The sequence below is a fragment of the Oncorhynchus clarkii genome, chromosome 33, assembly GCF_045791955.1.
Source record: "Oncorhynchus clarkii lewisi isolate Uvic-CL-2024 chromosome 33, UVic_Ocla_1.0, whole genome shotgun sequence".
In the NCBI taxonomy this organism is placed as follows: Eukaryota; Metazoa; Chordata; class Actinopteri; order Salmoniformes; family Salmonidae; genus Oncorhynchus; species Oncorhynchus clarkii.
In genome coordinates this window covers 496,148-511,885 of record NC_092179.1, presented here as the reverse complement: position 1 = coordinate 511,885, position 15,738 = coordinate 496,148, and the positions used below count along the sequence as shown (strand labels likewise).

Sequence of the window (15,738 nt, the reverse complement as noted above, 5' to 3'; positions counted from 1 at the left end):
CATGGTCCAAACTAGAGGTCGATTAATTAGGGCCAATTTCAAGTTTTCATAACAATCGGAAATCGCTATTTTTGGAAGCCGATTTTGCCGATGTCTTTTTTTTACACCTTTATTTAATTATTTAACTAGGCAAGTCAGTTAAGAACATATTCTTATTTTCAATGAGGCCTAGGAACGGTGGGTTAACTGCCTTGTTCAGGGGCAGAACGACAGATTTTTACCTTGTCAGTTCTGGAATTCAATCTTGCAACCTTACGGTTAATTAGTCCAACGCTCTAACCACCTGCCTCCACAAGGAGCCTGCCTGTTACGTGAATGCAGTAGAAGCAAAGGTAAGTTGCTAGCTAGCATTAAACTTATCTTATAAAAAGCAATCAATCATAATCACTAGTTAACTACACGTTTGATGATATTACTAGTTTATCTAGCGTGTCCTGTGTTGCATATAATCGATGCAACGCTGGGGGATGATTTAACAAAAGCGCATTTGCAAAAAAAGCACAATCGTTTCACGACTGTACCTAACCATAAACACCAATGCCTTTCTTAAAATCAATACACAGAAGTCTATATTTTTTATCCTGCATATTCAGCTAAAAGAAATCCAGGTTAGTAGGCAATATTAACCAGGTGAAATTGTGTCACTTCTCTTGCGTTCATTGCACGCAGAGTCAGGGTATATGCAACAGTTTGGGCAGCCTGGCTCATTGCGAACTAATTTGCCAAAATTTTACGTAATGTAACAAGAATATTTAGACTTAGGGATGCAACCCGTTAGATAAAATACCAAACGGTTCCGTATTTCACTGAAATAATAAACGTTTTGTTTTCGAAATGATAGTTTCCGGATTCTACCATATTAATGACCAAAGGCTCGTATTTCTGTGTGTTATTATGTTATAATTAAGTCTATGATTTGATATTTGATAGAGCAGTCTGACTGAGCAATGGTAGGCAGCAGCAGGCTCGTAAGCATTAATTCAAACAGCCCTTTTGTGCGTTTTGCCAGCAGCTCTTCACAAGCACAGCGCTGTTTATGACTTCAAGCCCATCAGCCTAATGGCTGGTGTAACCGATGTGAAATGGCTAGCTAGTTAGCGGGGTGCGAGCTAATAGCGTTTCAAACGTCACTCGCTCTGAGACTTGGAGTAGTTATTCCCCTTGCTATGCAAGGGCCGTGGCTTTTGTGGAGCGATGTGTAACATTACTTCGAGTGTGGCTGTTGTCGATGTGTTCCTGGTTCGAGCCCAGGTAGGGGCGAGGAGAGGGACGGAAGCTATACTGTTACACTGGCAATACTAAAGTGACTATAAGAACATCTAATAGTCAAAGGTTAATGAAATACAAATGGTATAGAGGGAAATAGTCCTATAATAACTACAACCTAAAACCTCTTACCTTGGAATATTGAAGTCTCATGTTAAAAGGAACCACCAACTTTCATATGTTCTGAGCAAGGAACTCAAACGTTAGCTTTTTTACACGGCACATATTGCACTTTTACTTCTACAACACTTTGTTTTTGCATTATTTAAACAAAATTGAACATGTTTCATTATTTATTTGAGGCTAAATTGATTTTTATTGATGTATTATATTAAGTTAAAATAAGTGTTCATTCAGTATTGTTGTAATTGTCATTATTACAAATCATTTTTTTTTCTTTTAAAAAAAAGTATTATTACTTTTTTTATTTATTATTATTAATATATATATATATATATATATATATATATATATAATTATTATTTTTTATTTTATTTTATTATTTTATTTATTTTTTAAATCGGCACCGGCTTTTTTTGGTCCTCCAACAATCGGTATCGGTGTTGAAAAATCATAAATCGGTCGACCTCTAGTCCAAACACACTAAGACAGATGTGAAGAGGGAGCGACAGCGCCTATTCCCCCTCAGGAGATTGAAAAGATTTGGTATGGGTCCTCAGATCCTCAAAAAGGTTCTATAGTTGCATCACTGCCTGGTGTGGCAACTGCTTGGCCTCAGAATGCAAGGCACCACAGACGATAGTGCCTACAGCCCAGTACATCACTGGGGCCAATTTTCCTGCCATCCAGGACTTCTATACCAGGCAGTGTCAGAGGAAGGCCATAAAATTGCCAAAGACTCCAGCCACCCTAGTCATAGACTGTTCTCTCTGCTACCGCACGGCAAGTGGTACCGGAGCGCCAAAAGGCTTCTTAACAGTTTCTACCCCCAAGCCATAAGACTCCTGAACAGCTAATCAAAGGGCTACACAAACCCCTCTTTTACACTGCTGCTACTCTGTTTATAATCTATGCATAGTCACTTTAACTCTACCTACATGTACATATTATCTTAATTACCTCAACTAACCGGTGCCTCCTCACATTGTGTCGGTACTCTGTATATAGCCTCGCTTGTTATTTTACTGCTGCTGTTTAATTATTTGTTCATTTTATTTTTTTACTTATCACTTTTTTTCTATTTTGTTTTACTTCTTAATAAAGCATTTCACTAAGGTCTATACCTATTCTATTCGGCGCAGGTGACAAATCCAATTTGATTTGAAATTGCAAATTCCACAATGAGTCGTTTGGAAGGATTCAGTGGCTAACTGCAAGCATGGCAAAGCAACCACTAACGTTCAATGGAGTGGCTGTGTGGGTTCTGCCTCTCCCCCCCCCCCCCTCTCCCACCATAAATACAGAGAATGCCGAATTTATGACGACAACATTTGGCCACAAAGGACAGCTGCGCAACCTTCACAAGGCGAGTCCAAAAATGTTTTGTATGCAGCTGCATGAATTATATATGCATATGTATGCAAGGGAGATCTGCATACTGTAGCTAAGAAATTAATACTAAGTGTATGTTGTGTAGTAAGCCGTTTGTAGCCCACGTGCCTCACCCTAATAACTTGACCTATTTTCATCTACGCGGTATTGTAAATACATTGTTTGTGGCCCGGTGTGTGGTTGTTTGCAAACTTTTTTGTACAGCTTTCACAGTGCAACTGATAGTGGTGGTGGCGCTTGGCTTGCACCTGCAAATTTAGCACACACAACATTCTATTGTGTTATATGACGTGCATCTTTTTTGACACGCAAAGTGCCTCACCCTAATAATTTGGTCTATTTTCACCTACTGTTCTAACTTGGTGGTGCACATGTAACCTGTTTTAGAAAAATCTTTGAATATAGTAAGAGCTTTCATTGGCTATTTATATGCCCCCTTTATTTATCCTATGGTTCTGACTTGTTGTACAGGGAGTACACTAAGAACGGCCCATGTTCTGAATTCTGTCGCTGTACATTTCAAAAGTGCTGAACAAATAGTTATATTGACTACGTCCGTCGTCACTCGCTCATTAACTTCTTGGTGACAGGGGGGGCAGTATTGAGTAGTTTGGATGAATAAGGTGCCCAGCGTAAACTGCCTGCTACTCTGTCCCAGATGCTAATATATGCATATTATTAGTTGTATTGGATAGAAAACACTGAAGTTTCTAAAACTGTTTGAATGTCTGAGTATAACAGAACTCATATGGCAGGTGAAAACCTGAGACAAATCCAACCAGGAAGTGGGAAATCTGAGGTTTGTAGTTTCATTTAAGTGATTGCCTATCCAATATGCTGTGTCTATGGGGCCATATTGCACTTCCCAAGGCTTCCAGCAGATGTCAACAGTCTTTAGAAAGTTGTTTGAGGCTTCTATTGTGGAAGGGTGTCGAATAAGAGATGTTTCAACAAGTGGACTAGGCTGAGGCCAATCAGTTGTTTACGCCGTTCCTTCTTTTTCCTCTGTAATGAATACGCTATTGTCCGGCTGGAATATTATTGAAGATTTATTATAAAAATACCCTAAGGATTGATTGTAAACATCGTTTGACATGTTTCTACAAACTGTAATGGAACTATTTTGACTTTTCGTCTGGATTTTGCGCTCGGCATTGTGCCTTTGGAATAGCGAACTAAACGCGCAAAAAAAAAACGGTATTTGGACATAAATATGGACATAATCGAACAAAACAAACATTTCTTGTGGAAATGGGAGTCCTGGGAGGGCATTCCGGAGAAGATCAGCAAAGGTAAGTGAAGATTTATAATGCTATTTATGACTTTTGTTGACTCCACAATTTGGCAGGTAACTGTATGGCTTGCTTTTGTGGCTGAATGCTGTTCTCAGATTATTGAATATTGTGCTTTTGCCGTAAAGCTTTTTTGAAATCTGACACAGCGGTTGCATTAAGAACAAGTGTATCTTTAATTCTATGTAAAACATGTATCTTTCATCAAAGTTGATGATGAGTATTTATGTTATTTGATGTGGCTCTGCAATTTCTCCGGATGTTTTGGAGGCATTTCTGAACATGGCGCCAATGTAAACTGAGGTTTTTGGATATAAATATGAACTTGATCGAACAAAACATACATGTATTGTGTTACATTGAGTCCTGGGAGTGTCATCTGATGAAGATCAAAGGTTAGTGATTAATTGTATCTATATTTCTGCTTTTTGTGACACCTCTCGTTGGTTGGAAAATGGCTGAATGCTTTCTGTGACTAGTTGCTGACCTAACAATATGTTCTGCTTTCGCCGAAAAGCCTTTTTGAAATCGGACACTGTGGTTGGATTAACGAGAAGTGTATCTTTAAAATGGTGTAAAATACTTATGGTTGAGGAATTTTAATTGTGAAATTTCTGTTTTTGGCACCCTGAAATTTCACTGGCTGTTGGCGAGGTGGGACGCTAGCGCCCCGAACAATCCCAGAGAGGTTAATGTCTTCATTGAAATTACGGCTTGCCTCTTATCCACTTGTCGTCCCCTTATGCCATAGTTTGTGCATTTCAATTGTCAGTAGAACCCACATTTGTTTAAGCAAGTCAGCCATATCAGCTATGTTTTTTTTAAAGGCAGTAAATGAGGCTGAATGAACTGTTTCACTGCCAGACAACGCTCAACTGAAAGCCAGGTGTAGCAGTGGTAAGGTGTTGGGACTCTGCTGTTTGAGTGCAATTCATGTAATTGTTTAGGTTGTGTGTAGTGGGATGCATGCCAGCAAAGCCACATTTTTTTGTTTTACCCCATCAAGATTCACATGCTAAAATCACCACTGCTCCTCTCCTCACCAGAGACCAGGGTTCAATTCCCACTCCAACCTCTCAATCTTTTTCTCCCACTTGCCTGTATCACCTTTGATTTCCTCCCTGTCAAAATACCCTAAGATTATATGTAAATTTTGTTTTATTGAGGTCTTAGTATTAGAAGTAGAAAAACAGTTTGATGTAGTTATTTGAATGTCAGCTGCATGCATCTCTCTCTCATTATATATATGTGGGGACACATGGCCAAAAGGTACAGTAGCATACTACACAGCCAGCTCCTGTGTCAGTCAATCCATTACTACATAGAAGTCTGCACCTATTTGGCGACTTTGGACATCGCTGGGTGGAATACCAGCGCCCCAGAATACAATTCCTGAATGCAGTTACTTTCTTCCACTGTTTGAAGCAATCTATTCTACACACACTACACTATTGACTTGTGAAACTTTGCACTTGAAAGTCTAGGCTTACATACACCCATTAATGTATCCACACACTGACATACTCCAACGCACAAACATGTTTTCTGATAAAATCACATTGACTTACACATCAAATAGAAGATTATGAAATATGATCATATAAGTGGCATGGCTCATGTACATAGATGCTCACTCTGTATGAAATTACTGCCTCTCAGTAGCCCACTCCACTGATTTGAATATAAGGACTTTTAGATGTCGAGCTGGTCGCACTGATTGAGTAAAACTGCTGATAAAGGAGGCATTTTGTCTCAATGGTAATGAGTCAACCATAATGCCTAATTGTTTGTTTTCAAATTTACCTCTCTCACTGTTCCTCCCATTGAGAAAATTAGACTGTTAAAAGCACAGCGCTGCAGAAGCAAATCCCCCCACGACACTACTGAGAACAGACTGAAAGAAAGAAGTATGCAAGATGTCTCACCGCTCGTGGTTGTAGTCGACTTCGATCGCTTTCCACAGAGACACTGCAGCATATGCGCACCTTTCTTCAGGAAAAGCCTCAGAATCTTCATTGATTTGGGTTATTGTGTTCCTTCGTCAATTCACGCAATCTGACACGCTCTATTGCGATGGAGGTTATTGAAGCATAGCCACCTCAGGTCGACCACCGTGCTATCCAGATCTCTGGCTTCCCTCAGCAGATCGAAAACGGCAGAAAAGCCTCAACAAAGGGACGCGATGGATTAGACCGACACATCTTGAGATATTTTTCATTGATAAGAAATCCAACAAAAACACCCATGGCTCCATGAATTGCAAGTTATGCTGCAAGGACGTCAGAATAATTTCCCATAGCCCATGCCTCCTTTCGGTTTTACTCGCAGACAAAACGATGACTCTTCTGGTGCAAGCGCGCACGCCAAAGTTAAACCGCAGGGTAGAGTGACAGGATCACCGTGGATGAGGTAATGCGCCTTGTTCATCTTTGGTGGTTGGCTATAGTGGTGCGAAAAGCCTGGGGCGCAAGAGATTCCAGGACATGTCAGTGAGAAGCTATTGATTATCGAAGTGGCTGCTGTTCCGGATTTTCTGGAAACCTGATTTGCCGTGGCTAAATTATACGATAGTTCTGCGCATGTGTATTATTTTAGGTAGACGCTGCCCACTCTGTTGCCTGCGTTGCTGCTCCTCAATGCTCCACTGCCGCTTCCCCAATGAGCGCCTTTGTCTGGTGTAGCCTACAAACTTCATGTTGTACATAGGAGGTCATGGTCGACATGTTTGAACTACTGCATTCCATGCCTCAGTCGGCTATTAAGAATAAGCTCTATTTCATGTCATTCTTTCAGGAAGGTAGTTAGGCTACATGCAGCTATTTACATGTGTACAAAATAAATTATCAACATGTTTGTACAAACTCGCAAACGCAAACTCAAGGGCAAAACTAAAGTGGGGAGTTACAACAAACACAAGCAAGACACAGACAGTCTAATTAGCGATTTAATGTTATGTTTTAATCATCATTGCAAACATTGGCTAAGCAGGAGGCAGAGAGGCAGTCAAATTAATCGTGTTCTTGTTCAGCAACTCTGGCTAGTAACTATGATATGGCATCAACTATAAAGATTAGCCTACATCGTCACACAAAACACAGATTGTTTTTGCTCCAATGTGATTTGTAGGGACTATGTCCTGCTTGTGCAACTGCAATATATGTTACAACAGACAGAAGGTTGTATCCTTCATAATGGCCTTGAATGTTTGTTCATTCAAATCGCTGCAGGGTTTTTATTTTAGCTGTTCAGAAGTATGAGGCAGAGACATAGGCTACACCATCATGGTTCAGAAGAAGGTGAGTAAAAGAGAGAAATGTGTATGAGTAGAATAACACATTCGCAGAACATGATCCAATCAGTAGCAATGAGAAACAGTTTTCCCGGGCACTGTTGATTATATGTGTGGCCAAGGGGAAAGGGGAGAGTGTGGTTACAGTCCGCAGACGTGTGCTGGTGGGTTTGAAGATTTTAAAGGCAAAGCGAGGAGTGGGTCCACTGTCTAGGGAGTATGTTTTTTTCTGAAAAAACAACTACCCTACTGGTATTTTATTTCACTGCCCAAGTTATGCATTTGACTATGAAATCACATTTTGCTTTTTCTATACTACAGGCAACATTAAGTATGCCAAGTGATAACATTAGATAAATTGTTTCTAGGAATATTTTTACATTGAAACGTAGCCTGCAGGTAGCCTGCACTGGGACCATAGGGCTAAACAAGATGATCGTATCAGGAGAAGATCATTTTTGTTTTCATGAATTTTTACGATATAGACAATTTTTACTTTGCTGCTGGCACATCTAGCAGAAATCGCACATCTCTGCCTCCAGGATAAGACTCATTCCAATAAAATGTAAACCTGCCAGCTATAGGCCTATTATAGGCAACTAACGTCTATTCAGGTGAATGTGCTCACAGCTCCATGCCAGGAGGGGGCGGTATCATGCTGAGGGACTGAGGCAAATGCAGCTGTCACATGGGAACCCTGGCTCCCCATCACATCCATCTACATCAAAGGATGGGAGGTCGACGCTCTTATGTACTTGCGTACACGTACAGTCAACGCAACTAAACACCAAACAACACACAGCTCTCTTCATAGGGTACTACATTACCTTCATTCCTACTGCAGAGTCATTTTATGGTTTCATAATATTGAAAAGTATGAAATCAATACTTATTTACTAAATATGATACAGAAAAAAATTGTGTTAATTACATTTTGCTTACAGTTTCATTGTGGTCCTATTGTAAACATTGTGCAACCTATCTCTGTGCCACACAGAATACCCTCCTCACTTTTTTCATGACTGCATGATGACAACCTGAACATGTATTTTGTTTCATCATAGCACTAGAAAATAGCCGTCAATATTTCCATAGTTTTGTCTCTTTATCTATGCCCAGGTACACACTAGATTTACAGGGTGATGAAATCTCTGACTTGAGTGTTGAAATGAGATAGAAAAAGGAACTATGCTACTGCTACTGACTGCTATAGATGCATCACAGTCTTCATGGTCAAGGTCCGTTGATGCACACACACACACACAGGGAGAATAGGCAACGAACATCAACTCTCTCACAGACACACACCCACTAACACACAAAGAGCAGCAAACACAGTCTCACACATTAGGCAGACAAGACAGAAGTGAATGACAAATTGTCAACGCACCCCACTCTTTTCACACCACTGTAGCACCCTCCGGTCCTTTATCTCTGCCTCTCACATGTGCCTAATAATCTTGTATGCCTCATTAATATGGATTTCATATATGGCTCATCGTTTCTCATCGTTTCTGCCCCCCGTTATGGATCCAACACATAGGCCTACCAGTGAACAGATGTGCAGACTATTGCCACTCACAGAATATTCTCATAAAAAATAATACAATGTTGTGTGTGTATATGTGCAGGGGCACGTATGGGGGCACGTATGTTTGTCCTATTGGTGGTGTTAACACACAGATATTTCTGAGGTGAGACATTGTGGGCAGAGAGTTGTGAGATTTGAGAGGTGATCGGAGCTCCTTATAATTAATGTATTTTTATACAGTGTTGAGTATTTGTGTACTTTCTATTGCCGGCATTGAGAGAAGGGGGAGGAAGAAGTTTGGTTGGCAGATGGCAGGTGTGGACAAGTTGGAACTGGGTCAGTGTCACAGATACTTTAGAGAGCATCATCATCATCATCATCATATTACTGCTTACCCTTATCATACTCTTATCAACCTACTAACTTACTTTCCCTGATATTTGGAAATTAAAACAGAAACAGTTTCATCCCCCCACTTAGACAAACACAAATTCCTTGCCAACCACACTCCGACCCCTCCAATCTAAGCCAGGAGCAATGTATAATAAAGAGCGAGCCATCCCACCAAGACCAAGCTACTACTGTACTCTTCATCGTCACTACCATCATCACAATTACCATTATAGTCATTCACATCATCCCTCTTCTCTTCCACATAATCATCCTCATCATCATCATGATTCACCATCATCTATCACAAAAACTAACCAGGCAATTTTATAGATGTTTTTATTTTATCTTTACACTATCCAGGCCTTCTATTCAAAACCCTAAAATGTTAAACAACTTTTTCCCATGAAAACCTCAACTTGTACAGGTGAATGACAACTATATTATGGTCTCTTAATGTTTCAGCTGTTACCATGTGCATAGGCATTATTACTGACTGGGTTCGAACTCGGGTCTGTGTCAGCCTGTTGAGCTAAAGCCCAGGCATTTGCTCTAGGTTGGAACTAACGCAAGTTTTCAGGACTCAGACAAAGTTACTTACATTTTTATTTAACCTTTATTTAACCAGGAAGGGCTCATTGAGATTTGAAATATCTTTTTCAAGAGTGTCCTGGCCAAGATAAACAGCACCAAGTCATTATACAATTACAGACAGACATGAAAAACTACAGGTTATCTAGTAAAAAAACATAGAAGTCACAAGAGTACATCATAAACATCGTAAAACAGCAAATTAAAAACATTGACAGGTCAGGGAATCAACCCCAAAATCCTTCATCAACAATTTAAAAACACCAATCGGGACAAGTTCTTCCAGTTTAAAAGTATTTTGTAAGGCGTTCCAAGCCAATGGTACATAAAAGCCCTTTTTACCAAATTCATTTGGACATTTGGAACAGTTAAAGTCCTGCAAACGAAGAGAGTACCCACCACATGTCTGAACAATAGAAATGCCCAAATAAAAATGGTAGTAAACCCAAAATGGCTTTGTAAATAAAAGTATACCAGTGACTGAGCCTACGATTGACTAAAAGGCCAGCCACCCTTCTATATAAAGTGCAGTGGTGTGTAAGGGTTTTGCAGTTTAAAATTAATCTCAATGAACAGAGATGTAAGTGGTTCAGCTATGAAATCAGCTGCCAAGTTTAAAAAGCAGGGATCAAGAAGATCAGGACCTGCAGGTTCTCTCTGATCTAAGGATTTCAGTGCTTATGTACCTCCTGCACTGAGAATGTCAAAAAGCTAAACCTTTGACCTGCTCTCACTAGTTCATCCACACAGGGTTGTACAGAGACAGAGGGTACTGAATCAAACAGCCTACCAGATAATACAAAGCGCTTATTGAAACAATTCAGCATTTCAGTTTTGTCATATACAGCAACAGAGTCCTTCAATACACATGACGGTAATTCATTAACCTTACTCTTACCATACAGACTTAATTGCCTTCCAAAACTTTCTAGGGTCATTCAGGTTATCAGTGGAAACAGACATAACATATTCAGACTTGGCCTCCCCTAGAAGAAAATAACACTTGTTTTGTAGCTGCCTAAAAAGAAGCCAATCAGCATCAGAAAATGATTTCCTTGCTTTAGCCCAGGCTAGATTCATAGAATTACAAAACATTTTAAAATCATCAGACACCGGCTTTAACCAACACAAATCAAGATCATTTCACTTGTAAAGAAGTTTAGACATAAGGTGCAGAGAAGAAAATGCATCACTGAGAGCAGAGGGGAGTCTATAACAGTCAATCACAGTTATAGAAAGACCCTTTGAAACCTCAAGATTCAAAGCAAGAAATTCCAACTGTTTACAATTAGTCAGACTTTGCCACACTTACAAGGAATTTAGTATTTTACATATATAGCCACACCCAATCTTTCTTAACTCGATCAGTGCGATGCACATTGTAACCATTTATACAAATATCCTTATCAAGAACAGACTTGCTGAGCCAGGTTTCAGAAAAGACAATTACATCAGCATCAGTTGATTTAGGCCAAATCCTAAACCCATCAATTCAACAACAAGCTGCATACATTTAAATGAGAAATTACCAAAACCAGATCTAGATTTAAAATCAGAGGGAGTTTGGAGACATTGCATATCAGGGCCAGGGTTAGGTTGCACATTACTTGATATCAACAAAAGAAGAATAACTAGGCTTCTTTGTTTAATAATCTTGAACGGCTTCTCTTTTTTAAGAGACCTTCTGCAAGCAAATTCTACAAGTGAGTTTCCAGACAATACAAAATAAAAACAGGCCTTATTTCTAAAATAAAATCCCAACTTCAGCTTCAATTTTTTTGTAAGTTGTTGAATATGCAATTTAAAAGAGAGGCTGTCATCAATTCAATTACCAAGATATTTATATGAGGTTAGTCTCAATCTCATTTCCCTGAAAGGTAGTAATAGGTGAAAAGTTCAGAGGTCTATTTCTTGCTTTAGAAAACACCATTAGTTTAGTTTTGTCAGTATTGATGATAAGATCAATAAAAAGTGAGATACAGTGCTGTTTTTTGTCAACGGCTTCAGTGATATCGTTTAAAACCTTCATGGCAGCTGTAATTGTGCTATGCTTCTTCCTGAAGCCCGATTGGTACATTGATAAAATAAAATAAAATCAGACACCGGCTTTAACCAACAGTCATTTAAAAACTATTAGACTTTGGTAGTGACACAAGTTTATACTGTTCACATCATGCCACAAATGCATCAGGACTTGGACAAGTGGACCGAGTGAAAAAGAGTGAGTTCCCACAGACAAAATGTCTAATGGACGGGAGAGCACATTGTCAGATGTACTCACCCAGCGGCAATGTTTGTTTTTCAGTGAACAAAGCAATATCATGAAAATTGACATTTTCTCTGAGAGATGTAAGAAATAGAGGCCAAGGAAAAGTAAGGGGAGAGAGGTACTGTGTGTATGTATGAGTCTGTATGTGAGTGTGTGCATGTGTGAGTAGATTGGGCGTGGGAGGTCGATTGAGAGAACGGGTTGCGGATTGTTTAGCTGCCAATCAGGCTGAGAGCGAAGAGGAGCAGCTTGGACGAGACACTCCTCAGAGGGAAAGCTAAGGATAGAACCCAAGCCAGCCATAGAGGGTTACTTGAGTAAACTTCAAGTAAAGGAGTGCAAATAGCAAAAAATATATATACCCGAGTTGAGGGAGACCCACGATCTTTACACCAGCAAAACTAAACAGTTTGCACTACACAACAAGGAAATTGTAGATTTGCTCCACCATAAATTAATAGGTTATTTGTAGGTTAAAATCTACTAGTGACAGTCATTTGTCTGTCACTAGTTTGTTGTAAGTTGTTGCCATCTTGGATTGCTATCTTGGATATCGCCATCGCACTGCACACTGCAATGTTACTCCTCATGTCAGTGTGCACTGAACCAACTCCATTGAACCAATTCCACAAGACTGCCTCAGCCTGTTGATATAAATCCTAGTCATCTAGGTAGGAGCTAATGCAAGTTCAGGTCTCAGGCAAAGTTACTCCTCACATGAGCGTGCACTGAATTAACTTCGTTACTACAGCTAGCTTACTGAACACTATCGCCAACTACTCCTTCTGAGCCTATGCGGATGGCTTGGAGCACGTGTTAAGCTCATTCCACGAAGGGCCGAGTGTCTGAGGGTTTTCGCTCCACCCTTGTACTTGATTAATGAATTAAGATCATTAATTAGTAAGGAACTTACCTCACCTGGTTGTCTAGGTCTTAATTGAAAGGGAAGAAAAAAAAACCTGCCGACACTCGGCCCTCCATGGAAGGAGTTTGAAACCCCTGGCTTGGAGTAGAGAGAACTCACCCTGCTCATCGCTGTCCGGTTTTGCTGTTCCTTCCTCCTTGTCTTCCTCCTCTCCCTTACTGTCTTTGGACAGCAACCGTCGTAACAGGCTACCAAGCGAACGAGTCATTTCTGGCTCCTCAACTCTCTCTGAGACATCCATAAAGACACAGTTTGTATCCCTTAATCTGCTATCGCCCCCCTTTGCCGCTGCTTACACAACCCCTCTGCACCTGTATAAGTCAGTTGTCCATGTCACTTGTAAAGGGATAGGTTAGCTGACCAGTCCTAGTCTACTCGGTGTGGGTCTGTCTGGCCATATTTAGCCCTGGCTGCAGCAACACTAAAACTCTAACTCCCTAAACCCCCACCTCACCACCACCACTCTCTCCAGGCTCCTGTAGCACACACACGCTTGCGTCCATACGCGCCTTGACTTTACGAGAAGGTTATCTAACACTGCAATGAGACACTGGAATCAACATTTTAACCTTTGTCAAGCGGGACAGCTGCACACCTCCCTGTCCAGTGTGTGCAACGCCATGCGTCAAACACAATTAGGAGTTATTCAAATGGTTTAACTATGTGGATATGTGATCCCTTGACCCCGGCACGCCATGCAATAGAAATGGATAGGGTCTATTCTGATAGTGTAAATGGGCATCACTGCATGGTGGGAACTATTTATATCTGTGTTTACGTGGAGAAAGTGCTGGTAGAGGAAATTCCCAGTGAGCAATGACAGAGGCAAGACATCAGAGACATATTAAAGAGAGTATGTCTTCGTTAGGTAACCAGGGTGTAGGTGGGTAAATATGGAAGTCAGTAAATGTTTGAACACTGTTTTTTTTTTCTATGAGTGATCTTCAAGTACGTTTGTGTGGGTGGGGGGGGGAATTCAGTTACAAACCCATCATGATTCTGCATAAATTAGAAAATTCTAAAGACTAAGATGGCTAGTTTTTGCCAAAGTGTTTTATTTTATATCAATTTTACATTTTCGCCTGAATATTCTCATTACATAAATGCGTCCGGATTAAATTCAGGGAATTTTAGGAAATGTTACTTTAGAAAAAAACAAAGTTATTTGAATACAACACAAAATATGTTGCTGTAGTCTGTCCATAAATCATACAATTGGTATACTTATTGAAGTTTACATTAAACTATAACATTTATTACGTACAAACACAGTGTCTGCGGACATGTGTCTCATTAACGTAACACCTTTTCAAGTTCCTGTAAAAACTCCAATCAGTTTTTAAATGAAGTTTTATTCACCAATGATGCATCATTTAGAGGAGGAGTCCTTAGATGAGCACATGCTAAGTAAATGTATTTGCTTATATGCCTTCACCAGGTTCTTATTCTCAGACACCCCCTATACCCAACTTAACCTTCTTGTTACTGAAACAGCTAAAAATCTCAAATTGGGAGAGAAAAAAACATTACCTTACCAACATGGGGGCATGAATGGGCTTCAGTGATGTTGTCAATTGTTTGATGACTCATAATAATCTGTATCCTATTGTTTACAGGTTGAGCTAAAGGCCCTCTCATTACCGAAACACACATTTCTCATTATCCCATCATTTTTAGGTCTGTTTCGGATAATGAGAACCTTAATTTCGATAATGATAATAAGCTAATTCTAATGTATAGTCAATGGGTGTGCTTTGCTGGTAACTCAATTTATTTACTAGTACCAGTCCTTAACCCTACTGTATATATTCTTGGTAAAACAAGTAGGGTTTGTCAAGAAATATGGGTTGTGTAAACCCCGTTTAATGTTCTTTAAGCCAAAATTGGAAGTTTGTCTTTCAGCAAAGAGCAACCCCAACATTTAAAAAATGATATCCTCCACTGTTTTCACACTTCCCAAGCTGTTGTTTGATATCCCAAGACCGTCTTTGGTTCCTTATCTCACATATTTAAGGGGTGGCAGGTAGCCTAGTGGTTAGAGCATTAGACTTGTAACCGAAAGGTTGCGAGATCAAATCCCCGAGCTGACAAGGAAAAAAATATGTTGTTCTACCCCTGAACAATGCAGTTAACCGACTGTTCCTAGGCCATCATTGAAAATATGAATTTGTTCTTATCTGACTTGCCTAGTTAAATAAAAATAAATAATGTCCTGAATACAAAGTGTTATATTTGGGCAAATCCAACAACACATTACTGATTACCACGCTTGGCGGTGGCTGCATCATGTTATGGGCTCCCGAGTGGCTCAGCTGTCTAAGGCACTGCATCTCAGTGCAAGAGGCGTCACTACAGTCCCTGGTTTGAATCCTGGCTGTATCACATCCAGCTGTGATTGGGAGTCCCATAGGGCGGCGCACAACTGGCCCAGCGTCGTCCTGGTTTGGTAGGCCGTCATTGTATATAAGAATTTGTTCTGAACTGACTTGCCTAGTTAAATAAAGGTTAAATTGTCATCGGCAAGGACTAGGGAGTTTTGTAGGATAAAAGGAAACAGAACAGAGCAAAGCACAGGCAAAAACATGGTCCAGTCTGCTTTCCAACAGACACTGGGAAGCAAATTCCCCTTTCAGCAGGACAATAAGACCTTCCCAGCCTGGTGCAGGTCTACAA

General features: G+C 40.1%; 1 protein-coding gene across 1 annotated transcript in view; it reads right to left on the bottom strand.

Moving 5' to 3' along the window:
• LOC139393157 (fibroblast growth factor 12-like) overlaps window positions 1–13,501 on the bottom strand; it is a 67,258-nt gene extending 53,757 nt beyond the window's left edge. Inside the window, exon 1 of the mRNA XM_071141549.1 lies at window positions 13,165–13,501. Within this exon, the coding sequence (XP_070997650.1) occupies window positions 13,165–13,306 (142 nt within the window). The 5' untranslated portion in view covers window positions 13,307–13,501. The remainder of the gene's footprint in view (window positions 1–13,164) is intronic.
• Between the last annotated feature and the right edge of the window lie 2,237 nt (window positions 13,502–15,738).